At 35.7% G+C, this 26,989-nt stretch overlaps 2 protein-coding genes across 4 annotated transcripts; one reads left to right on the top strand and one right to left on the bottom strand.

Annotated features, from left to right (window-relative positions):
* Window positions 1–3,761: 3,761 nt before the first annotated feature.
* LOC581649 (GTP-binding nuclear protein Ran) lies at window positions 3,762–15,508 on the top strand. 3 transcript variants are annotated; one of them, XM_781637.5, is made up of 7 exons: window positions 3,762–3,894; window positions 8,165–8,261; window positions 8,864–8,948; window positions 10,063–10,188; window positions 11,216–11,403; window positions 12,388–12,558; window positions 13,392–15,508. In XM_781637.5, exons 2-7 carry the CDS (start codon window positions 8,202–8,204, stop codon window positions 13,434–13,436), a joined length of 675 nt encoding a protein of 224 aa, XP_786730.1. In that variant the 5' UTR covers window positions 3,762–3,894; window positions 8,165–8,201; the 3' UTR covers window positions 13,437–15,508. The 3 variants fall into 3 exon arrangements, with proteins under 3 accessions (XP_786730.1, XP_030847365.1, XP_011676375.1); XM_030991505.1 differs by having other exon boundaries at window positions 3,776–3,912; XM_011678073.2 differs by lacking the exon at window positions 3,762–3,894 and adding an exon at window positions 4,133–4,167.
* A 1,668-nt stretch (window positions 15,509–17,176) lies between these two features.
* On the bottom strand, window positions 17,177–26,481 carry LOC581711 (probable 18S rRNA (guanine-N(7))-methyltransferase). The gene is made up of 10 exons (XM_781698.5): window positions 26,288–26,481; window positions 24,313–24,350; window positions 23,596–23,691; window positions 22,967–23,049; window positions 22,488–22,584; window positions 21,566–21,662; window positions 20,861–20,997; window positions 19,926–19,974; window positions 19,473–19,624; window positions 17,177–18,465 (listed from the first exon to the last, which is right to left on the bottom strand). The coding sequence occupies exons 1-10, from the start codon at window positions 26,423–26,425 to the stop codon at window positions 18,408–18,410; spliced, it is 945 nt and encodes a 314-aa protein (XP_786791.2). The 5' UTR covers window positions 26,426–26,481; the 3' UTR covers window positions 17,177–18,407.
* Between the last annotated feature and the right edge of the window lie 508 nt (window positions 26,482–26,989).

Raw genomic sequence — 26,989 nt, 5'->3', positions numbered from 1 at the left:
TTACTTTGACACGTGCCCTTTTTCTTTTCTAATAAGTTTCCCTGTTCCTATCAATATGTGCCACCTTGTACTTTCAACATAATTTTTTTTAGCGACTGAGAGCAACTTTTGCTTCAATTTTCCCCAAAGCTCGCTTGCATTTAAAGTTGATATAATTATGTATCTTATTTCAATTCTTTTCAGTCTGTCATAATTAGATTGTGCTTCAAACCTCATCAGGTTAGTTTTTTCATCTTTATAAGATGTAATTTTTTGCATTGCGACTTCACTTCCCTCGGTCGCAAATAAATATTAAGACCATTACACCCAACTGCAAAGTATGATGCTTAAGCAGTATCTTGGACCATATTAAAGCCCGTCGGCACTAGTTTGGCCAGGGATTAGACCTCCCTGCAAGGTCACTGACAGCTCTCACTTAACATAAGAAAAAGTGGATCATGGGGACCAACTGCACCGATTAGGCATTGTTTGCTATATAGAGGGCGCAGGTAGCTATAAGTAGTGCAGTGGGGCTTTAAGAGAGAAACAGACATTGAAATCATCACTGATAATGTATTCACAAGTAGGGGTATGTACCAATGTCTACAAATAGTATTTTCGCTTTGAGATTTCCCATTGTAGGTGCCCATTTTTCGTTGGAGCTGAAAAGGAAAAAAAATCTAAATTATTGGGTCGTCTTTTGGGTCTAAATTTTTGGCCGGGTAAACAATAAGGGGAGACATGACTGTGCTGTTGTTATTAATAATATTATTATCATCATTATTTGAGTTTTCACTGTCTGCTGGTGATACATGTGCTCTTATGAGTAATAGTATATACACACGCTTGTCTCATAAGTAAACAGGGAAATTTCAAAAGTTTTGTTATGGTTTAAAGTAAATAAGTTATTTTTGAATGTTACTAAAACAAAATATGTCATATTTAGTTCAAGGAACAGGAAAGTGGAAATTTATAGTTTATTACCTGTTGTCATTAATCATCTTGTTATATCCGACTGGAAAAATATAAGATTCCTTATAGTTGCAATCAATGAGTCGTTTGACTGAATGTGCATAATTATATTCGAAATTCTAAGACTCTTGCGGAATACATGTATATTGATATCCTCTCTATATTAACATTTCTATTCATGCCTAGTAATGTTTTAAATATTCTTTACAATAGCCTTGTTTTACCACATCTTAACTAATGCAAGATTGTGCAACATTTTGGGAAATACTTAAAAATCACATCTGAAAAAAAAAATGTTTTAAAGAAAAAGTCTCTAAGAAATATAACAAAGTCACAAATGCAAAGTCAAAGTAAACCACTTTTTAAACAGATGCAAATCTCGCATTTAGTACGGTTTGATAACATTCAATACTCTAATTTGTATATACTTCGGGATACCATGTTACAAGCATTTTGCTTTTAGGTGTTCCTAACCATTATTTTATTTACTATTTTAAATTGATATTCTGTTATTGTTTTCATTTGATGTTATTGTATGGTTTAATCAATACATACAAATACGATACTCTAGTGTAAGAGATGACATTTTCCCCTGGGAAGTATATGTTTCTTCAATTTCCATAAACCTAAAGTAAGACTTACTTCTTTACCTAATTCATTACTGTGATGCTGGCGTGAGAAATGGAACCAATTAATTACCCACTTCTATAGAATTTAGTTCAAATTTATCCTATTTTAAAAAGTCTTCTCACAAATACCTATTTCAAAATTTGTTGCAATACATTATTTCGTGTAGATATAGTTCGTATATGCAGTATTTTGTATGGGTGTGCGGGTGTGTGTATGTTGCCTGAATTATAGTTAATTTGATTTGGTTTTTTTGCAGTTTGTAGGGGCCCTATTTATAAGCAATTTGCTTCTTTGTGATCCTGGCCATATTACATTTGCTTTGTATTTTATATGTTTTATATATTGTATTTTCTATTTTATGTTTTGCTTTTACTAGGTCGAATCATTATATTCGATCCAATTTCGATCTTGTTACTGACTTACATGAATACAAGAAATAGCCAATTCAACTTTAGCTTACCAGAAAGAGTAGGTAGTATTGGAAATTCGTTTTTATTACAATGCCATGAAACATTGGAATTCCCTTTCCAATGGTATAAACGAAATAGAAAACTATGCTCATTTTAAGAGGAAATTAAAGGAATACCTAATACTTGAGAGTCAGACTCAGAGAAGCGAAGTGAATGACATGTTATATATAACATGTCATTCACTAATAGATTGAAATTGAAATTGAAATTGATTGAGATTGAAATTTGTATTCCTCTGCCGGTTCATACTTTTTTCATTTTGTATATACTTATGTTTTTTGTAAGTTGTAGAAATTCTGCATATTAATCATTATTTACCTCTTTTTCCACTCCTCCTCCTCCTCTTGTTCTTCTTCCCCTTCTCCTTTTTCTTCTTGTACTTATTGTTAGTATTATTATCTTTAATTTTAAAAAAAAGTCTTTATCTGTCTGTAAATATTACTATTTTAACTTATTAATGTTGTACATGTCTGTAGGGGACCCCATTGGAAATAAGCTCTCGAGCTTTCGTGGGTTATCCAGTTCAAGCTGACTTAATGTTGTATTTCTTGTATATTGTTGTATGTTGGAAGCTTGGCGAATACAAATCAATCAATCAATCATCAATCAATTATGGCTTAAAAAAAAAAAAAAATCAGTTTTGTTTAATCGTTGTTGCTATTGTTATAATGATGTGAGCCCAACCATTTGGTGGTGAGCAAAAACCGGGAAAGGAGCATTTTTATTATTTGCAAACTGAAATTCCGATCACTATGTAATATACATTTTTGTAGATATATATATATATATATATACCATTGATGAACGTGACAACATTTGAATTAGTTTTTTTTTAAACTGACATGTATGTTAGCTAACATTGCGGGGTATTTTTTGTAGCATGTGTAATATATTTGAGGGTGAGTTTGCATTGTCACGTCACCAGAAACTATTTTTACTTTAGCAGGCATAATCATGATATGAATATAAGGCGGGGAATATAATTATATGCCCCTAAAAATATATGAAACAGCATGCTACCTGTTCATCAATCATTTATTGCTGCTAGTCTATTTCTAGTACACATTGTTGTGCTTTCATCGTTTCTTTGCAGTTTATTTATTATTTTCGAACAAAATATTGATGAATGAAATACACAATATACATACATGCCAATGCCAAAGTCACTTTTGGACGGTTTGAGGGAAGTGCCTGTAAATGTGATATAAATACGCATGCGTCAAAACCCTCTTGTCCGAGCATGCGCAATATTCTTCACATCCTATAGCTTAATTCCAGGCACATTTGATAATAATTTTGTATATTTTGTTTTGTTCACTTATGGCCGACTTTCAACAAACCCTTGGTAAATGTATTCATATTGGTGTATTATTGAACTGCAACAATAATCAGCCATTAAGAAACTAAAATTTCATATAAGATGATGTTATAGACTAGTTATCCTGAGTTTAGTAGATCTATTATTAAACACTAAAACTTCAGAGCTTCATTTGACATTTAAGTTTAACAGTTTAAGCTATTTTCATATCATGTTATTATATTAGTAAAATTACTCAAATAGATGACCGGGTAAAGTTTTAAATTGCTCGGACTGCATGCATGCTCAATCAATGTCCTGGTAGACACTGTTTAAAAAATATTGTACATATGCGACTTGAATTAGCTCTAGTTTCACATTGCTTTCCTGTAGCATGCATCGTGAATAATGTGAACGTACTTAAAATTTGCACGTACGTCATGATCGTAGGTACAGTGCAATGAATGGGCAGTTCTCACGTGTGGACTAACTGAATTTGCGCGCGACAATTATTGGGACTGTCGACGAATTAAAAGGAAAAAGCAGGTAATATAGTTCAAACGAGTGAGTGATTTTAGCACTAAAGGAACACATGCATATTTCACTTATAATGCCTGAATATTATATCTGTATTTGCTGAGAGAAATTGTTACAGTGAATATTAATGTCGAATCTGTAATGCCATCCATCGCAGATATCCAGTTATGACTGGTTTTTTGTACGGGCTTTGTGTGTGTAAAAGACGTGAAACGTGCTTGGCTTCACGTACGTGTGGAATGCATGCCCTACACATGTGTGCATGTGCATTGCCTACAAAGAGTTGAGTGACGTGATATTCATGATTGCCTTGTCTTAACTTTGTGTTTATGTTCATGATCAAATGACATGAAGGAGTAGAATATTATCATTATTATCCTAGATAAAGGAATTTGGAACTGAATAAAGAGGCTTAAAGTAAAAGCCTTGAGCAGAGTCTCTGTCATTCATCATTGTGTTCACATTTTTATCAAAAAATTATTGATATCAATTATCCTCATGATGTGGTAGCAAATATAGGGGACCGCCATCTAGATCTACGTCTCCTTTTGGACAATTGCACATAAACGAATAAACTTGATTAACGGTAGTTAGCGACTTAATCTCTACATCATCATACATGGTCGGCGTTCGCGAAACAGACCAAAATTCTCATGCTTCGCCTTCGGTTTTGGTTTCGCTTATGTTACACACACGCAGAGCTACCAAGTGTCACGCATTATGCGTGACAGTCATGCATCAGGGGTCTGAAAATGCTGTCACGCATCAGGGCCAGACTGCGAAAAAAAAGGGGGGGAACAGTAATTGCTAGACTACGTACGTACTGGCCGACCGCCTCGAGGCCTCGGCTAGCTCCTCACAGGGTTCATGTACGTAGCATGCATAATGTGCAGGCCTACTATTAGGGTGTCTGAACGATTTTTCAATTTTCAATTTGGGATCGTTTTTCACCATTTTTGTTTGATATTTGAATTAAAAATGTAATCAGAATAATACATTTCGAATTTCAAGTCTCGCCGATGTTTCTATCAAAAGATACAGCCCCTTCAAAACGCTGAAATATTCATAGCATTTTGCTCAGCATCGACGAAAAAGACGTACACGCAGAGTATGTTGTTTTGCTAAATTTAGCCAAACAGCTGTATCGCGCGATATGCAAGCGTATGCATATCGTACGCAAGTTGCTCAGCCAATGCGCGACTTGCAAGCTTGAGCCACGCTGTCTCCGCGATATGTGCCATTGACTAGTATGGGTGGCCGTTCCCGCCATAGAACCCGGAAGTGAATACACGTTGTAGTCAATGGCAATATCGCGGAGACTGTCTCCGCGATATTGCCATTGACTACAACGTGTATTCACTTCCGGGTTCTATGGCGGGAACGGCCACCCATACTTTCATTCACTATAAGCGCACATGTTACGCGATGTAACCATGGTTTGGACTGAGCGGAGCTCACGCCTCCCTAATTAGCTGATTCCAAAAATGTGGGAAGGGTATTTTCAAACTGTTATAACAAATGATCCCTTGGGGCTAGCGAAAAAAAAAGCATCTGGATATTATCCTTACGTCTAGCCCTGCTTAAGCCGCGGGGCGGCAGCTCAGGAAAGTGGCAAATTTTGGAGCTAGGATGCAAACAACATTTCAATCGCTGTTTTGACCAAGATATTTTTAGAATTCTGGGGGTGGCCCCCGATGGGGAATATGGAGAAAAACCTGCTCTTTCATATGACACCTCATTTATTGAGTTTCACCTTCAGGATCATTTGTTATAAAGGTTTGAATTTCAAATTTTTTCATAAAATCATTGACCAATTTTGGATGGTCGCGCAATGCACGTAGACCACATAGGGAAGCGTACAATCTCTATGGGAAGGGTTTTAGCACACAACATTGGGTGCGCGATCAGACACCCTACTACTATCACCCCGCGTCATGTGCATACGCGTTTTCAAAACGTACGCTTTACCCTCACTCCCGCGTCAAGTCGTGAAAATGTCACGCATAGCTGATCTTGGAACTTGGAATCTCTGCACACGTGATTGCAGCTGTGGTGGCGTCGGTAGTCGTTATATACCCGATCGGCCCCGAGTGAGGCTACAGGAAAGACAGGTAGTCTCATCAGTTTACCAGCAGGGGCCTGGCGCTGATCCGAGAATAAGGATTGTCTTCATAAACGAGGATCGTCTTCGCAAACATTTTACATTGACTTTGTACAGAGACTTTCACATTATGAGCGATAGATCCTCGGGAAGACGGCACCCAATAAAAATAGACAGTGAACTGAGTTATTTTCTGACGAGGAATCCAATTTTTGCATCGCCAGCGGGCGGTTCGGTAACCGGAATGAAATAAAAACATCGCGAAAAATGCAGACAATCCTTATTTTTGAGGACGCATTTTGTCCGCGTTTACGAGGATATCGTTGTTTATGAGGAGGATCCTCATTACTGTTTGCACCCCCTTTAAAGGCAGTCTGTATTATATCCTGCATCAATAATGTGTTGGCTTTTGATTGATCGAGAGCTTGTCACATGACCAGAAATATTTGAACTATTTTTAGAAAGTATTATATATATGAGAGTACTATTTGGGAGTTGAAAAAAAAAAATTAATCTTAATTTAATGAAAACAAAATATTTTAATTCTTTTTAGATAAAAATTGCCTTTATTTTTGGTCATAAATTTTTTTTTCTCCCAAAAATGTTTTTTTTGATGCAGGATATGAAACAAATATACCATGCGTTCTATTCGAGGTACTGGTTAAAACTATGGGCCTCGGTGACTCCAAAAGTACTATTGGAATCGCCTCTTGCGCATAGTTTTAACCAGAACCTCTCGAGTCGAGACAGTGTATATTTGTATACGTTAGGCTAGGAGGAATTAGACCATCCAGCGAGATCACTGACAGGTGGATATCTCATTAACTCAGAGCTCAACTAACATAAGAAAAAGAGGATCATGGGAGACCAACAGGCACTGATTGGGGAAGTTTTCTATATAGAGGGAGCAAGTAGCTACAAGTAGGACAGTGGGGCTTTGAAGTATAGCAATCAAATGCAAATTTGCAACTCTGATGAGTGATGTATCTTGCGAGGTTCCCTCCTATTTGTACTAAAAAAATCAGAAGAAGTATTTCCCTAAAGAAAATGTTCAGTCATTCATGCACTCTTAATTAAATATCATTCCCAAATATAATTATACCAAATATGTTTCTATACAATACAACCCCTATAACAATGTCATCAATAACTAAGAAAATGAAAATTGAAAGTTTGTGAAATTTCTAGAGCAATTGACCGAAGACATCGATACAGCTTTGCCAGTTTCTGGTTAATAGAAAACAGAGTATACAGGATTCATGCTAGGGATGGAAATTTTGTTACTTCTTTAAACGCCATGTTAAATTGGCAAATTGCCTCTTCAGTGACATGTCGCCTCTTCTCATTCTGTACTGGAGGAATGACGGAAGGGAAATAAGGATAGGAGTACATGCATGTATGAGGTTTATCATAATCTCGTTGAAATCCTTGTACATTTGATGACTGCTATAGGAAATCTTCATCAGTGTGCACACACTTATTTGCTTGTAAAGTCTATGGAGGGAGAGTAGTGAAAAAAGATTCTGATTGTATGCATTTGCAGGTATCTACAGTCCCAGCCCACTTGTTGCTGTGTACTGTTCGATGCAATGCTATAGTAACCTCAGTGAATGCATCATTGGATGGTGAGGGCTAACCCCTACCCATGTCATCCTGGAAAAAGACTGAGACACAAAGAAGATGCCTTTAACAAATTTAACAATGTAGCAAGTACGACTATACGCTACAAAGAGGACTGTACTCAATGGAAGAAGAAGAACAATGAATGCGTTAAAAAAAATGAATGCCAAGTTTAAAAAGAATGAATTTTCAACGTGTTCAGTATGCAGATACATGTACAGAGAAAATAAGAGAGGGCCTTGGAAGATAGGTCACAGATTGCCAATTTTTGTTTTGTTGATTTTTTACAACTTCAAAATTTTAATTTTAAAAGTTTTTAAAACTTGTTTTTATTTTGATCCGAATAATTTTTCTCAATATCATAATCTTTTTTTCTCATTTTCCTACATGTACTTCTATGAAAACCAAGAACCGGGTTACTTAGACTCCCATTATGTGAGTTTTTCAAATGCCTTGCATCCTGTCTGTTTTATTCTTGTTTATTTGTTTGTTTCACATTGGACATTTGAATTTATACATTAAACTCATTCCATTTTTGCACTTTGTTTATTTACACAGATTTTCATCACAAAGAGAACCTGTGTCATACAGAAAAATGAATGCAGACTCAATCACTCCAGGTGTCACGCCCAACGATCCCATCGCTACATTCAAGGTAAATTATATCTATTCACACAACTTAAACCAAAAATGAAGAATTTATTTGCCTTGTCTTGGAAGCAAACTTAAAACATTATTTATGTGTTTGACAGTAACTTTTGTCTCTCACCTTTGAGATCGCTATGTAAGAAGTTCTATCAAGTAATGCTTATTTTTCTTATAAGTTAAACTTTTTCAAGACACTTCAGAGATGTGTATTAATATTTATTAGGACTGTTGCCGGTGGATTCCGATTGTATGCATTTGCAGGTATCTACAGTCCCAGCCTACCTGATGCTGCGTACTGTTCGATGCAATGCTATATTAACCTCAGTGAATGCATCGTTGGATGATGAGGGCTTATCCCTACCCATGTCATCCTGGAAATAGACTGAGACACAAAGAAATTCATTAAAGATGAATTGTGGAAAACTGTTGAAAAGACATTATTGGATATCATAGGTGTATGTCCTCAATGGTAACTGATGAATCCTCGGTCATACCAACGAGACCGACTACAGACTGTACCACAAAAGAAAGTTCACCAAATGGTCAAGAATCAGTCGGTTACCTAAACATCGCACAAATTAACTTGATCTCTTTTGCGTTCCTATACAGCTTGTATTAGTTGGTGATGGAGGTACCGGTAAAACAACGTTCGTGAAAAGGCATCTCACAGGAGAGTTTGAGAAGAGATATCTTGGTAAGTTATCAGCTACAGGTGACAATTCATGTGAAAGCTTAACGTGACAGTCCGATAACTATAAGTTCAGGTCAAGGGCATGCCGGAGGCATTGGCCTGAATTCACAAAGAGGTTTGTCAACAAACCTTGGTTTGAAACCCATCAAAACGCATCATATGACGCACATAAACCTAGGTTTGTCTACAAACCTCCTTTGTGAATTCGGGCCATCATGTTTTTGGATCATACGTCCGTCCCGCTTTCTTCTTATCACGATACCTCAAGAACACTTTAGCTATGAATTTCAAACTGATGACAGTGTTCCATCATAGGAAACATGATCTGATTAGATTCTGGAGGAGGTAGGTCAAAGGTCATAGGGGTCAATCTCTGAAATTACAGGTATTATCTCAAGAATGGGAGGTTTGAACTTCAAGCTTGGTGTCAATATGTGTCACCGTAGGGAGACTTATCTGATTAGGTTTTGGAGCAGGTAGGAAAAATACTGCAGAAGATTTTTTGCGGTGGTTTACCACAGCATTTCTGAAGAAGCCCTTAGGTCTATCCCGTGCAAACAATATCCCTCTTCTAGCACATCGATTGCTTTGAGCGTTGAACCAGTTTGCAAAATTAAAGATCTCAACGGATACTTGTTCACCCTTGATGATTTTTCATGATAGGTGATATCCCGAGATTACATTTCAAGAATGGATTGTTGACTGTTGTCAAGTATTAGTAATCTTATTCTTTGATGCATTCATAAAAAAAAATAGGTGTGATTAGGTGTATAACATTCCTCTCATCTTACTACCGTAAAACAAACTTTGCTTAAAGTTACAGCAAGCTGTCCATATTATGGGTAGGTCATTATCGCATTTGAAGAATGAAAGAGAGAGAGAGAGAGAGAGAGAGAGAGAGAGAGAGAGAGGGGGGAGATGATATTTACCTTTGTGTCATTTTCTTTGTGCAGTACTACATGAATGAATGATGTTTTGGCCATTTGGGGGATAATGTAGCTGTTTTTTCGGTCTGGTGGTGGTTTCAGGCTCTCAAATGTGAGACTACTAATGTGGGGGAAATAAAGGATAACGTAAAATCTTATATTTCTTCTTTTTTTCTTTCTTTCTTTCATAGCAACACTTGGTGTTGAGGTCCATCCACTTGTCTTCTACACAAATAGGGGTCCCATCAGATTCAATGTATGGGACACAGCAGGTCAGGAGAAGTTTGGAGGACTTCGAGATGGTTATTACATCCAAGGTAAGTGGTTTTTGATGAGTTTGATTATTAAAAAAGAATTAACTCCTGTATTTAACACTTCTTTGCTGACTTTTAGTGGAGGGGGGGGGGGGTGCAATCAACATGCCATTGGGGCTTGGGCATCTTATTTTGAGATCTTTTATGCATACGTAGAAATAATATATGCATTTTGACTGAAAAACAAATTTATATTTTGCATAGAGAAGTAAAGTGTACTGTTCATTGAGTGCACCTTATGGGGATGGAAAATTGTACCTTTATTGACAAATTTACTGTACTTATCAATCAGTTATAAGTTAAATAACTTTTTCCTTGGGTTTAACACGCCATATCTGAAAAAGCTGTTAGGTCTGTGACCGTCTGTTCCATGCAAACAATATCCCTCTTCTAGCACATCGATTGCTTTGAGCGTTGAACCAGTTTGCAAAATTAAAGATCTCAATGGATACTTGTTTATCCATCATGATTTGTTATGATAGGGTGATATCCCTGAGATTACAGTTCAAGAATTGATAGTTGTCATTTAGTAGTAATCTTATAGTACTACTATATACTACCATCCATTTCCAGCCTAACCGCTCACGATGGCAGTCTCCTGCGTTCTGAAATTTAACTCCTTAGTTAAATGAAAATATATACAATTATCTGTTATACTTGTTTGTATAACCATGTATTTGGTATTTGAATGCAGAGATAAAATCAATCAAACAAACAAACTGTATGTGATTGTCACTGCGAGAATTTGTCTTTGAATTTTGACACCAGCTATTGATAAACAAGTTTATATGAAACAGGACCCTGGTATAGGTGACAGTGTGCACAGGTTCATATTGAGCTAACAGCATTGCAGCAGTAGCTGCTTTAGGGTTTCTTCCTTGAAAGCCTTTAACCCAAAGACTACAGTAAACTGAATTCTCATAGGCTTGAGCAGGGATCACAAGGTTTGCATATGTAATGGGTTAAATGACTATGGTCATAGAGATTGTGATGACAAAGATTATATTTTCTCTTTGTGTTTGACTTACAGGGCAGTGTGCCATCATCATGTTTGACGTCACTTCAAGAGTCACATACAAGAACGTGCCCAACTGGCATCGTGACTTGGTGCGAGTATGCGAGAGCATCCCCATCGTGCTCTGCGGCAACAAGGTGGACATCAAGGAAAGGAAAGTCAAAGCAAAGACCATCACCTTCCACAGGAAAAAGAACCTCCAAGTAAGAAGATATAACCATAAAAGTTTGTTCAGATATGACACAATAAAACTGCCACATTTTTCTTGGTATGATGACTTAGGGTGTATTACGCTTCACGTTTCTGTATCTTATAACACGGAGCTCGGTGAATACACGCTGGACTTTTGTTGCGCGCAGTTGACATTCATTTACACATAAAAGAGCTGTGGTAGTGTTGTTTTTTGTGGTGTTTTACCACGGCATATCTGAAGAAGCCCTTAGGTCTGCAAACAATATCCCTCTTCTAGCACATCGATTGCTCTGAGCGTTGAACCAGTTTGCAAAATTAAAGATCTCAATGGATACTTGTTCACCCTTGATGATTTTTCATGATAGGGTGATATCCTTGGGATTACAGTTCAAGAATTGATTGTTGTTAATTTTATTCTTTGTTGCATTCATAAACAATAAAGGTGTGATTAGGTGTATAACATTCCCCTTGTGTTACTGGTACTACAGTAAAAGTTGTAAGTGTACAGTGAAACTTTGCTTAAAGTTACAGCAAGCTGTCCCTATTTCTAGGTACTACCGGTAAACACAGTTCTTTGTATTACACTACTGTCTTTTAGGCCAGATAGAACAAGGTCTAATTGTAGTAGGTAATTTACTAGGTCCCAAAGAGTGTGGTTGCATTGCGCTTCACTTGCGAAGTTTGTGTAAATCAACAGTTCTTTTCATAGGAGTTAATTTACTCTGATTAAAACATATCTATATTGTCTGTCTTTAAACAGGGTTCCAAACTAACTTTCTTTGAAAAGTGATTCCAGATTAAATTTTGTAAGAATCTGTATGCCTTAGCCATATGCTGAAATTTTAGGGGTCCATATTTTTATTTGGCCGCCCATGTGTCCCAGGCGCCAGCAAGCATTGAGCCCTGATGAATAATGGGTAGGTCATTATTGTATTTGAAGAAAGTAAAGGAGAGAGGGAGAGAAGATTTACCTTTGTGTTATTCTATTTGTGCAGTACTATGACATCAGTGCTAAGAGCAACTACAACTTTGAGAAGCCTTTCTTGTGGCTTGCCCGTAAACTGTGTGGAGATGCCGAGATGAACTTTGTTGAGATGCCAGCCCTGAAGCCACCTGAAGTCCACATGGACCCCAATCTTCAGAAGCAGTATGAGACTGAACTTCAGGTAAATTTTTAGTTTCTGTGTTATTCTACATTTGCACTTGCAACTTAAAGCCTAGCTTTGAGCGCCACCCAAGACAAGTTCAGAGTTCTGTGACCTGGGGAGGGACGTGACTATTCTGTGGTATTTACAGCGTCTGTTGACGCATGGCCTTTGTGGCGCTATGTTGTTCTGACTACATTTTTATGAGGGTCTGATTTTGTTAAGTGGCATGTACAATACCTGTTGATGATTTTGTTCAAACTTTGAAAATGTATTCCAAACAGTTGTGAAACAACAATATGTCAAATAAATTTCTTATCCATATCAAAACGTTAAAAGTCAGGTAGCTATTTTCTTAATGAACAGCTGCCAATAAGTATATTTTTACCTCATTTAGCAAATGGAAATAAGATAATACAATTTTGCTCAATATATGTTTTTGTTTTTCGTTACTGTAATATTTTTTTCTTTTCTGTACATCATCAACCATCATGAATGAGAGTATTATAGATCAGAAGAAAAGGGTTAAAACTTGAATGTAGAAGAGCATAATTGTATTGTTTTTCCTTTTGTTTCCTCCATGACTATCAGAAATACACTATTGAAATTTGAAAATATGTATGTCTTCTGTTAACTCGACAGTTTCACCAATATTTGTATCTTGAGTAGTCAGTTTTACTTCTACTGTAAATGTAATTACCTTGAATAATGAATATATGTTTGTTAATTTGTTCCAATTAAAAATCAATAACATCCATGTGGAGGGAAAAGCATGGAAAATAAAAGCTAAAACAAATTAAATGCATGAATAATTGTAATGTTTATTTTTCTCCTTTCTTTTGCTTTGCTTGCAGGAGGCACAAAACACTGCGTTACCGGAAGATGAGGACGACATATAAACTCATCTGCTTTATTCAGTCACCATCATATTATTTGTTAACCTAGCTTTATGAATACAAGACTAATGTTTGTGTGTTGTCTATAGCCGTGAGGGGATGTTTTTGGTCAGAAAAAGATGAATTCCTTTGTAAAAAAACTATAAAAAAATTGATAAGATTGGTAAAAACTGGTCATGTCAAATATTATGTTGTTGCAAGGAATACACTTGCATACTCTGCCACTTTGCATATTTGTCTTCTTTTTTTTTAATGGGAGGGAATGATGCATTTGCCACTCAAAGGCTCCAAAATCATCTGTTCTGTGGGACTGTAGCAGGCATACAAAGTAATTTTCTTTTTATTTATACACTGTTCAACATAATATTGTGTGATATAATATATTCAATTCAAAGGGTTTTTCTTCTGCCTAGTTCCTGCTTTAGATATTAACAAACTATGTTGATTGTAAACTACATTTCTGTTTACCTCAGAATACCTATTATCATGAACACACTGTATTATAATTGATAAAAAAGGAACTGGATGTTCTGAAAAAACATGTACATTTTATTGGTATTCCTTTTGTTCTGAACATGCAAAAAGGAAAATGTAAATAGGTAATTTTGATTTAATATTTTTGGTAAGTTGTTTAAAGTAGTTCAGGTATCAGATTGAATGCTTCTGTAAACTTCTTTTCACTAAGCATGAATCTCTGTGAAGAGAAAAACATCTGAATTTGACATTCTTTTTCAGTGATAAAAACATCAAATTCATTGGATGAAAACAAACGTTGTAATATAGCTGTATATGAATTCATATATGGTCATTTGACTGTACATCAACATTTATTTTTCCAATTTTGTTTTATTTTTACTGAAGGTGATGTTTGTTTAGAATCAAAAGGTTGATAACTGTGAATCCCTTTTAATTCTCATCAAATATTATCTATTTTCTTAAAGAAGATGACGTATTCCACCATTTTGTTTTTCTATTGGTATTTGTTATCATATTTAATGTAGTTTGTATGTAAAGCTCACGTGTATGTTCTGAGTGAAAAATCTTTTTGTCATCCAGACTTCCGCTTACATAGTCAGGTTGGGCCAATATCAGGGAACTATGCTCTAATTAAAGCGCATCTTGTCGAAGATTAAAATACACTAAAGGATGAGGATAGTCATCTCTTTCTTTCATTTCTTTTAAAGCAGCCTATTTCTATTCTTATATTTCTTAATAAAAATACATATTGTTAATTCAATCATGTATTATATAAAAAATGTGGGAGTGGAAAGAGGGATAATTTTTTTTTATTCTGTCTAACATTTCATTGGTTAAATGTCAATTTGAATTCCATGTTAGCTCAAGTAGCTACAAGTTCATATGATTCTCACATTCATATTCATATAGGAGAAATGAAAGTGCTTTATATGTATGCCATTGGACTTGAGGAATATGATATATATACATTTCTGAATGTTTGTGTTAGCCTTTTTTAAACTTGATTTCTCCAGACTGCTATTTCACCAGGGTTGCTGTGAAACTTATCCAATATTTGAATAAACTAGGGTAGCGCTTTGTGACCTTCTCGTATTTATGTTTTACCGATCGGATACAAGAAATCGTTTCGCCAGTGTGAAGATTCTGTATCTATTTTAGGATGTTGAAGAAATCCTCGCTCATCTTAACAGGCCCCAAATGGTTTATTCTATTCATGCTCCCATTTGTTTTGAATTGTGAAAATAAACATGTACCAGTGTCAACTTTTCAATGTAGTTCAGTTTTTCTGAAGCGAGATTGTTTTCAATCGTATGTCGAGCTTTGCTGCACTAGGAGAACGCGTAAATCCTTTCGTTGCAAATTCAATTCCGTTAAAAAATCCAAAACATGGAGCTAAGACAAATTCTTACTTCCCGCATGAATAGAAATAGATACGAAATCGATTTGTAAATTCATCTTTAATTACTTCTATTTTCAGATGTTCCTGGAAGAACGTTTTGTAATGATTTTTGAAATGCATTGTAAATGTATATGTCTATCACGGATGACATTCAAATTGTGAACTAAAATTAAAATCAAAATGGTTTGAATTTGCAAAAGAATTATGATATGTCTTGTCATTAACATCAGAAACGTGATACAGTGTGCTAATGATGTGGAGTCATGTTGTGGCGATTGGAAGGATGATTGAGAAAGGTTGTAAGACATTTGCTTCCAAGACAATTGCTCAGTCTCAAATTCTTACAATAACCAACCCTCGACTCAAGACTATACCTAACCCTAACACTGGTTTAAATATTCACTCCTGAATTATAAATGCCTATAAACCTTAACAAAAAAGAAAAAAAACCTAACCTAAAACCCAACCTTAACCCCAAATGTTTATGACAAAAGAAAGCCGAGAGCAATTGTTGCAGGACCCAATGTCGAGTTGCCAATTGACAAAGGTGATTGTGTGAATGTACAGTGTGTATGAAAATTATTAATGGGAATGTGAGTGGACTTTTCAAAGCCAAGACCAGGCTGGGAATAACTATGGGAAGGATAGGGAGGTAGGGAGTGACATTCTTTCGTTGTGTACCTCTCATCCTTATTTTTTGTTTCCTCCATTTGCTTCACTAGATCCCATCTTATTAAAGATAAACTTGAGTTCTGGTAAAAAAAAGAAAATGAATTCTCACAGAATCAAACGAAACTTACACTGAATGTTCAAGATTACAAGTAAATGACATGTGCCAAACAATTTTGGAAGAAAATGTATACTGGCTGAGTAATGAACATAGAAAGACATGGAAATCAAGGTAGTACTAGCCCCGGCACCATGTGTGTTGTCCCATATATAGCTTTCTGTGTACAGTGCTTGTTACTTTACCAAGACTCGGTCAAATTTATTATGATTTTGATGACTCCAGAATCTTGCAGTGCACACCAATACTTACATGCTACATGATCAACTGTTTCTGATCTTTTCCACACCTTTTCTTTCACAATGCAATCCATCAACATAGTTTATCTTTAATAGGGAAGAAAATGTAAATTTGGCTTGGATGGAAAGTTAAGGAACTTTGGACAGGGGATAATGTATTTTTTTAATTTCTCAATATTTTCAAAAATGAAGAGCTTGCCAAAATACTACCTTAATTGTCTCGCTTTCACTTTGAATTTTTCATATGACATGTACACAGATGATGCCCAAAGTTTATCATAACCTAAAATGTTAGTGTTCTTTGCCAATGGGACGTTTCCTTTACGAACAGTAATTTCAACCGTTCACAATTCCAGATCTTTTAATCTATCCAAACGTTTACAAGCTTTCATTTCTTTCTATGCTTATTCTTTTTTCTATTCTGGTCCACTTCTATAAAGTACCAGTTTTCATTCTCTCCATTATTCCGTGTACCCCATCTCTATTCTTCTGCTTATCTTTCATTTCTTCACATAAATGTATTCCTTGTCATTTTATCTTTCTCTTTTACTTCATTAATTTCAAATCTCCTCATGCTCTTACTTTCTACCATAATACCATCATTCTCTCTTAGTCTCTTTCACACTTGGTCCATTTCTTAATCTTATTTTTATTTTCATGCTTGCTCTAATTTCATCTTCCAGTTTCCACCACTCTTCGTTAGCATGACGCAGGCACTCACTCACTCTCTCTCTCTTTCTCCACACACACACACACACACACACACACATCCTTTCAGATGATCAAGAATCTTTCATCTAAAAAAATGCAACTGCAAATATAATGTCCTTTTTAGAATTAATTTTTTTTTTACAACAAATAGATGATTAATATATTTGTTTTTCTCTTTTATTGTGCTACATGATTACCATGACCTTGGTAAATAATCTAAAATACTAAATGTAATGGTCGGTTAAAGAGACATATTTAATATATGGTATCTTCATAAGTCACAAGACTTGCAATCATAAAAAGGACCAGATTTTCCTATATAACATATAAAGAGCAGAGATGATGCTTCATGTAATTCAAGAGAAAAAATAAAAAATCAGTCAAAAATGGGTGTCAGGTCTACAAAGTTCCATTTCTACGATCATTGTATGACATCTCCTTTGCAAAACTGCAGTCCCAGGGGAATACATAAAAAAAATACTCTTGTGCCAAATGTTTCATCATTATTACAAGATGCAAATAAATGAGCATTAGATTATTTTTTTAGAGAGTGAGTTAATGTGGTATAGAGCTATTTAAAATCTCTCCTTAAAATCTCTCCTTTAAGAAGAATAATTTATGGGATTGTAACCCTCTTGAGTGCAAAATCTTGAACCGTGCATTATCAAATACTACAACCTTTAGCTTTGATTTTGGTGTGATAATGTGTGGGCTCTACCCAATAATATGACTTTTCTGGCATGTACTACAGGCCAGATAATAACATGATGATAAAGTACCCTACACTATACTAATGGGGAGTACAGCTGGTTAAATTGGGCAATTTTTCCATTAAAATAATACAGGAAACACTTCAAGAAGGAATACCATCTTGTATTTAATTTCTCCATATCAACTTTTTGCATTTATGACATAAATCCAGGACATATTATTACTATACTACACAGAGGGAGTGAATTGTTTGTCACAACGACTGCTTGTTTTCACTGGATAATCCACTTCAGGCTGTGTCATCGGGAAATCCTCCAGGAAACAACTTCATGATTCAGCAACCAAACAACCTTCTCCTCTGTGTATAACGCATCATAGACTACAGGAAGATGCTGCAAACACACGTCCTCTCAATACCCCATCGTTATCAAAAGCCAAAATGGGTATTGACTTTATGTATGCTCTTTCTGACTATGAAGTTCAAAGGTTAACTCTAACCAGCAGGAAAGTATCTCCAAAGAATATCCACAAAATATCTGCCTCTAGTTTACCCTTATTAAGACCACACGTCACGATTGATAGCAACGTCTTTATATGCATGCTGTTTTTGCTCGCGGCAGTGAAAGGGTTAGCTCCTCAAATCGGCAACCTCAGAAGGCCTTCCCCGATCGTTTCCTTCCTGTGTACTTGGAGTCTGGTCTCACCTCCCTGCAAAGATTATATCAAGAAGAAAGGAACCTTGTGAGAAAAGTGACTGGTGATGACAAATAGGGATCAACAAAGAAACTTAAAGAGAGGGTTGAGTTCTGGGAAGAGGTGAAAAATAATTTGTGAGCGTTATCATTGGTTTATGCAAGTATGGAAGAACATCAGATAAAAGATGTTCCCTGAAAAGCATGGCTATTCAAATGCCTTAATATTCTAAATATGGCATGTAGCATCATAAAAATCAGGACAGATTTTTATGCCACATGTTTGTGTATACCCATAAACATCTTTCTGTGTACAGTGTTTGTAACTTTACCAAGACTGGGCCAAATTTCTTATCATTTTGATGATTCCAAAACCTAGCAGTACACACCAATACTTATATGCTAGATGATCAACCTTTTCTGATCGATTCCACACCGTTTCTTTCACAATGCAATCGCATGACCAGAACTCAACTTTATCTTTAAAGGGATGACTAAACTTCTTGTAAAGAAGCTTCATAAAAACAGCTTGTCATGATGAATGTGGTAACGGGTACAACAGAAAACAAGTATTATTTCACAGAAATTTATTTGAAACACTGGTACACAAATTATTTTCAGTGCTGTCGTGAAGGAATATATTTATCTCATGACATAACAAATGTTCATGTACAAATTTTAGACTTATATTGCTATTTGTATACTATTAATTTTTTTGAAATATCAATAATTTCAAGTACACTTTATCATTAGCTTTACATTAAATCCTTTTTTTACAACTTCATTTTTATCTCCCAGGCCATTCTTGAGTCAACTCATCATCCTGGGCCATATTTGAATGTCTACCTCTCATTGTGGTATAATTCACATGGAATGTGATCCAAGACTGTCAACAATGATTAAGACATAAATATTTAATATCATTCATTAATTGGGCATTGAATATTAGCCACTCATGAAGGAGCTTAGCTAAGAAAGTTTCAGTGCTTGAGTAGTGTCTCATTTTAGAGACAATTGACTCACCCTTTTCCTTGTCTTCTCCTTCTTTCTTTCTTCTCCTTGATCCACTCTCTGCTCTTCTTCACGCTCTTTCCCTTCATGTTTCTATATCTCATCCTGGAATCTGTGAAGGAAGCCTGTGTAGCTACACCTCTCTGGTTACCAGTACCAAGAGCCTTCATAGGAAGAAACAAAAGAGACAGAAATGCATTACAAAAGTAAATGAATGGTTAAATTTTGTACAATGGCAGTAAAGCATGGGTTAAGTCGTTGATTGTCCACTGGTTTCTTCCCCCCCCCCCCCAAACAAAAAATAGTCTTCATTAATAATTCATGACAGTTTCATGTGGCCATTATTTCTAGTTTTACAGCAGAAAGGTATCGATGTTGCCAATTTAAAGCATGAAAATTGTATTTATTAAGCCATTATCATTTATAGGAGGTATACTGCTTGTCTTAGTCTAATGTTATACGTACCTTGGGTAGCGTTGGATTTGAAACTCCAGCAAACAAACATAAAAACATTCTGAAAGAAAAGAAGAAAGACAGTGAACATTAAATGAGATGAATACTTCTGTGTGGACTAGCAGAGAAATTGGTCAAAGGAATAAATTATGATTAATCATAATAACAAATTAAATGAGAAATACTTTTGTTTGATTCAGACTTTGTTTGCTGATCTCTTTTGTTGCCACCTTGCCAATACAGTATGAATGCATTTATCTTTGCACATATCATCACCTTTTGAAAATGGTGAATCAAGATATTATACAAATATACCAAGCTGTGAGAAAGAATAGTGGAAATTACTTATCTGAGGAGGGACTGGCAAAGTACTATTTAAAATAGTACTATTACAGTCCCTCTGAAGATATATAATTTCCACTATTCTTACGAACTAAATGCTTGGTATATTTGTTTTATATCACTTTGTTACGATTCGAACGTTTGACTTAATGATGGGCTGGCATTTGTTTTTTAACTTTATTTTTATGTCACCCACATTGGGCCAGGTATTGGAGAAGTTTACAAACTGTTTGAATTTATCAATTTAACCTACGCACAATTATATTAACGCGCATTTAATGAGACGCGCTAATTGCGCATTATTTTTGACTGAACATGATTATGATGTCACAATGCTTTTCTTCCTCAAAAATCTCATAGTGAAAAAATAGTGGAAAATATTCGGAGCTCTGGCAGAGATTGTTTCAAATAGTGAAATTATATTTTATCACGTGACCATCAATTGACCAATCATGTATTTAGAAAACTCATGAATATTCATAGAAGGGATATAAATGGATATATTGGATATATAGTATACGAATAGAAATACATGTATTTACTTCAGCGGTTCAGCCCACTTATCAAAGGAACATTTTTCACTAAAACCATAAGAATATAATCACTTCTTTGCTCTTGTGCTGTTGGGAAAATCTACGACCAGTCCTCCTGTGAAGCCCGCCCTCATTGCCTGCGATGTGATCAGTTCCAGCTGACTGGGGTTCTCGGGGTAAAATTGGAAGACTGCTTTGCTACCTCTCCTCTGAAAAACAAGTCAAGAAATAATGTTAGTAAGCCTTGGACTACTGAATTCTCTCAACCCCATAGGCGTCATACAGGAGCAACCTGGTTCCTGCAGGCAATGGGTTAAGAACATCTGAATTCAAAACCATTATATTCTGCCTATTTAAAGGGATTCATGATAATAATACATGCCCTTGTCCCACTCACCTAAAAAAAAAAAATATCTAAATAATTTTTTGCTCAAAAACCTGAATGAAATATTTACAGATGATTGTTGAACTTGCAATAATCGGTAACAAAGATATAGGAGAGGGTCCGCTTAGAATATGTATAAGCTTGCCTTTAACATGAGGGAGGGGGGGGGGTGTCATGCCTCTTGTGCCATCTTTCTCCAAGATCTATCAAATTGCCATACCGTGTGCAGGCTTGATGATGCAGACACAGATACAGATTTGCCAACTGGGGCAAACTAAAGACATTCCAGTGAACTATGAGTAAGTAGTGATAAAACAAAAAATAATATTCTTTTATTTTAAATTGGTTTGTGATAGGATCTGAAATAATGTAAATTATGCCTGTTTTCTTACCAGTGCTCCATAGAGGGTACAGAAAAACTTGTATAACCTCTTGGGTGGATGATGTGATTTCTTGTCTGCATTACAAAGCCACTGAAGAGCTGATATACTAGAGGTAGAGGGTAGAGGGTAGAGTCAACGAATGTTAATATTGTAAATGTAGTAGTCCATACTCAGTTAAACAATTTGAGTATGGATTCTTGGAAGCAACATCCTAAATTTTGATCCATTTTTCAAACAAATCTTTTCATGAAATCTAATGTTACGATTTCATAGGACAAAAATCATACAAGTTTCATGATCAAGATATAATACAGTACTGTTTGTGACACATGCCTTGACAGTGCTATCAAACTAAGGGCAGTCATCCTGGAGTGACTCATGCGGAGGTGTCAAAATGAATGGAACCCAAGATTATGGCTAAGAATAGGTTCAACACACATCCTTCCACTAGGTACACATTAAGTCCTCAGCAAAACATGCACAACATGTATTGTTGTAAACAATTATCCATACAATTCAAGCAAAAATTTGAAAAAATTAAATAGATCAAGCTGAATTGTCCACAAAATATGAAAGAAAAGTAAATAGGAAAGGTTGATTATATAGTACATAAAAGTTGTACACTGAGGATTTGGGAAATTTAATGATATACAATTTACTCAGTCTTGCAGAAATCACAAGTGCTGCACACATAAGTGGGTATATGGGACTACACATCAGTGAGAACTAATAGTTTGGGCCTAACTTTTCAGCTTTTACATGCCATATTTCATGCATGAAGGCATTTGAGGAGCAGTCCATTTTGGGGTACATATTCTTTTCCATGATATTCTGACAAGCTGACAATTAAAAAACATTGAGAATGCTTGCAAATAGCATTTCCCTTTTATCAGAACTCAACCTTTTTCTTTAAACTGATTAAGATACTAACCTGATTGCACCATCAAATGTTCCTGGTTTGAAGAACATACCCTGACCCATATCAGCCAAGCAGACATCACCATCAACCTCCCTCTCTATGGCTATATCTGATAGGGAAGATAATGGTTACAATCTGTTTAAACGTTTTCAACAGTGAGTGTAATTGGAAATATACTCAGCTAAGCTACTGGATCATTCATTGATAATCAATGTTCAAATTTCTCAAAGAAAGCTGAGACCATCACAACAGAACAACAAAGTAAATTCAGATAAAATCATAAAATTTCCATATTCTACTATAAACTCTTTTAAACTTGACTCTGGGTCTGAGATCAAGTTCAACAAAGAGAAAATGTAGATCTCAGACTAAATTCCTTTGTTATTAAAACTCAAGTCTGGAGAATACTTTTGAAATGTTAGTAGAATAAAGGCCATAGTGTACAATATTCTGGGGTGTTGGTTGGTCCCTTGTAAGATTATCACACCTACCTAACATGCTTGAACTGATGTCCATACCAACCCAGTGGTGACCCTGCTCTGTCAGGGCCTCACCACTTAAACCGGAACCGCATCTAGACAGGAGGACAAAAGATCACAAGAAAAAAAATTATTTGAAGAAGTATAGGATCTTTTTATAATGGAATGTGAATTTTACATTTTTGAGTTTATGATTAGGTCACTAAATATGGGCAAATATTCAATTTAGATTGGATGAAATTTGTACTTTCTCATGTTACTCAGAATCTCTGCTACTTAAACCAGAACCGCATCTAGACAGGGAAAAAAATCACAACAGAAGAAAAAAATTACTTGAGGAAGTATAGAATCTTTTCCTAATGGAATGTGAATTGTACATTCTTGAGTTTGACTTTAACAGTGTATATGATTACCGGTAGGTCACTAAATATGGGCAAATATTCAATTTGGATTGGATACAATTTGTACTTTCTAATGTTACTCAGAAGCACTACAAATACAATACAATACATCAAAAGTAGGGCTTGAATCCAACACTTGGTTTATTATGTACTACAGGTAGTTTGAACTTGCCCTTTGTCAGGTTTAGTATCTCATGGGCCAAGGTCAACTTCTACTTGGGCAAAAACTGTGGAACTTACCCAATATCCAAAATAAAGGATGGTGTGTCTTCAGGAAGAGCCAAGAGTTCTATTGCTCTCTCAGACATGGTCATCTGAATCTCTATCATTCTGGTACTAAATTCAAACAAAGTAATTTAAAAGGATAAATGTAAAGATTCATATGCAATACATATAGAGACATGTCAAAAATAAAGACAAAACACCAAAAAGGTTTCAGCTCGCAATTCAAATCAATTTAATTCACTTTATTTGGCAAAAGATAAAAAATAAAAATGAAATCATGACAAATACTGGGATTGCTAAAATAAGTTCAAAACTTGTAAACAAGCAACCCCTAACATAAAAAGATACAGATCAATACAATACAATACGATACCTGGAGTTTGAAGGAAACCATGCACCCCCCCCCAAAAAAAAAAAAAAAAAAAAAAAAAAAACCCACAACATACATTAGAGTTAAATATCTAAAAAAATATAACATCTCTTTGCCTGTATGAGCTTTAATTTTCTGATACATATACGAACATAGGTCCATAACCTTTAATTAACTTAGAAACATTTATAATGAATGTTTGAAAAGTCTCATGTTTAAGTTTCCTTGACAAGTGTCATAAACCCTTTCAGTAATATTTTATTATTTTTTAATATCAAAGGCCAAAAAGTGTAGAGAGGGAAACATCACAGAACATGCAATAATGATAAATTACACAAAGAAATACTGAAGAGTCTACTTACTTGGATGTGTATTTCCTTGCCTCATCATCATTATAAAACTGAAATATAAACAGATAAGATATAATAGTAAAGAATGAAAATAAATGTGACAAGCTTATGGTGTTCTGTGAACTGCTGTCAATCCTTGTTTACTGGATTATACAAGAGATTTGATGGAAAGACTTGGATATTTCAGTCTGAATGACAACTTACCTGGTATTTCCTTGAGTTTACAGATACATGTACACTCTGCGCATGGGCAGATAAAGGTCATTTGTACCAAAATGGTAAAACCCACAGAGATGAATACTGGATATGCGCTCATGAAAGTTATGTAACGTTATTCATTTATGCACCAACGGTACATTCTATGATACGCAGGTGGAGGTATTCTTTTCAAGAGGTCAAACAAAAGGTATTCATGAAGCACATCTAGGACTTTGGCAGTTATTATTCTAAGATGCTCAAAGTGGAACTTCTCCATGTGTAAAAGATCTGTGGATATTTGGGGTCATTTGTACCATGTGCTATTTGTAAACTCCCTTATGCTCCTCAAATGCTCCATAGATGCTGACTAAAAGATTCACAATTCCTATATCCTTATCTTCATTCCTCTCCACCTCCTACTAATTACTAGTACTACTCCTCCTTCTTTTTCTTCTTCTTCTTCTCCTTAGTCCTCCTTCCTATGTCTTCTTCTTAAAGTACTTCTTTTCTCATCACTATCAACATTATGCTACACTCCTACAGTCATGACATATGTATAATTAAATGAATGCAAAATTGTTATAGAATAGGGTAGCGCGCCCTGTATTCGGTCAATTACCAGTATTCAGTCAGACAGCCTAAAACTGAAAACTAATTATGAGGAACGAATCTTGCACAAATCAGACAGCTGAGAAACTCATCCTAACTCTCAAAATTAATCAGGTATAGGTCCCCGGAAAGATCTACAACTTAACTTGAAATTGGTTAGTGTCGCACAAGTTTCTGCACTTCCGGGTTCTGTTAGCACATGCGTTAATATGCCATAGCCATGTGTAGAAGCCTATTGTGAAACAACTACGTGTGCTGGTGCAATGAATTTAGTATGTGTGCGAAGAGTAGCACTTCCGTGTTCGTTCCATCGCAGCGAATTTGCAAATGATGCACCTACCGAAGTGCAAGAGGTATTTATACAATACCCTTGCCATGCGGTAGCGCTCATCCAGTTGTTGTTGTTGTTGGGTTTATCGGCGCTATCCATCGATTCCGATGATTTCCGCCAGGCTGTGTGTGAGGGCGCCTTGCTCTCACTTCTGCTGCTCTACATCTACATCTAAGGTGGTACTGGACAGGACCAATTGGTATATACGTTTCTGTGATTCTGATACTTGCCCGGTGTGTGAGATAAAGATTTACCTTGACCTTTACCAGTATTCGGTCAACGAACTGACATTCAGTGCTTTGTCGCGCAATTGGGTGAAAATAGTGCGCAAATTCGCTTCGCTCCTTGTCAACGGAGATACCACGCACAAATCATGTGACTGAATTCTGGGCAGAAAACTGCTCCTTCTTCTTTTGGAAATATTTTGCTTATCATCATTTTATATTTTAAGTGACTTTAAAATCCTGTTAGAGGACTAATTTTCTTTTCTTTTGATGGGTAGATTGCCAAATAAAGGACAAAGGAGGAAAGAATTCAAAAGAAATTGTGATTTCCATATGTAAAACTAGTGTACACTGGTGTAAGCGACAGAATACCTACCGGGCGCGCTACCCTAGAGTAGACATATACTTATTTATTATTATTGTTAGACTCTAGTCTTGTTTTAGAATTTAGTAGGGTGGCTCCATCAATGTTCTCCGTGGAGGCTCTAGATGCTACAACATAACAGTGATAAATACAAAAATTACAAACGTTACAGACTCTCAATCCACATTCCACAAACATAATTTCGAGTGCATGGGACTGAACATTAATTATCGAACTGAAATTTGTTTCAATTATCATTACTATTTCCGGAGGAGCTGTATGTTCTGGTCTCCGATTTGAAGCCATTGTGAGACGATATTGTCGACGGATATTCTGGAAATTTGGTGACCTTTTCGAAATCAATTTTGACGATAAATACGTCAATTTCCTCAGAAACATGGATCAAGAAACACGTTTCCTCGATTGTTTTTCATAGTCTTCTTCAAGTCGAATTTGAATATATCTAGTAGCTTTGGATCAAACTTTCATTATTCGATCCCGAGATTCGATCATCTATAAGTGTATTCATTGTGAAGTGTGTGCACTCTATTAATCATAATGTTCTCATATTTTTCCATCGAGGTATTGAAAATACAAAGATTATCTTGGATCCAGGGGCGGCGCCAGGTTATTTTGTTAGGGGGGCGAATGGGTGCGCCACGCAGGGGCCAGTGTCTAAGGGGGATTGTGCCTTTAATCAGAATTTGAAGATTTTTTTAAAATTGATGCATAAATGGCTCGCTTTGGCACATACTTTTTGCCAAATTAAAAAGGAAACAGTCTTAAGTTCAACCAACAGGAACAAAAACGAAGTAGGGTGTCTGAGGGGGGATGTGCCCTCCTCAGAAGTTGAAGATTTTTTTTACATTGATGCATAATGGTTCGATTTGCATGGCACATGTACATAGTTTTAGCCAAATTAAAAAGAAAACAGTCTTAAGTTCAACTAACATAAACAAAAAC

The sequence above is a fragment of the Strongylocentrotus purpuratus genome, unplaced genomic scaffold (assembly GCF_000002235.5).
Source record: "Strongylocentrotus purpuratus isolate Spur 01 unplaced genomic scaffold, Spur_5.0 spur5_scaffold_2, whole genome shotgun sequence".
NCBI lineage: Eukaryota > Metazoa > Echinodermata > Echinoidea > Camarodonta > Strongylocentrotidae > Strongylocentrotus > Strongylocentrotus purpuratus.
The sequence above is the reverse complement of the archived record's forward strand: the minus strand, read 5'-3'. Positions and strand labels throughout refer to the sequence as shown.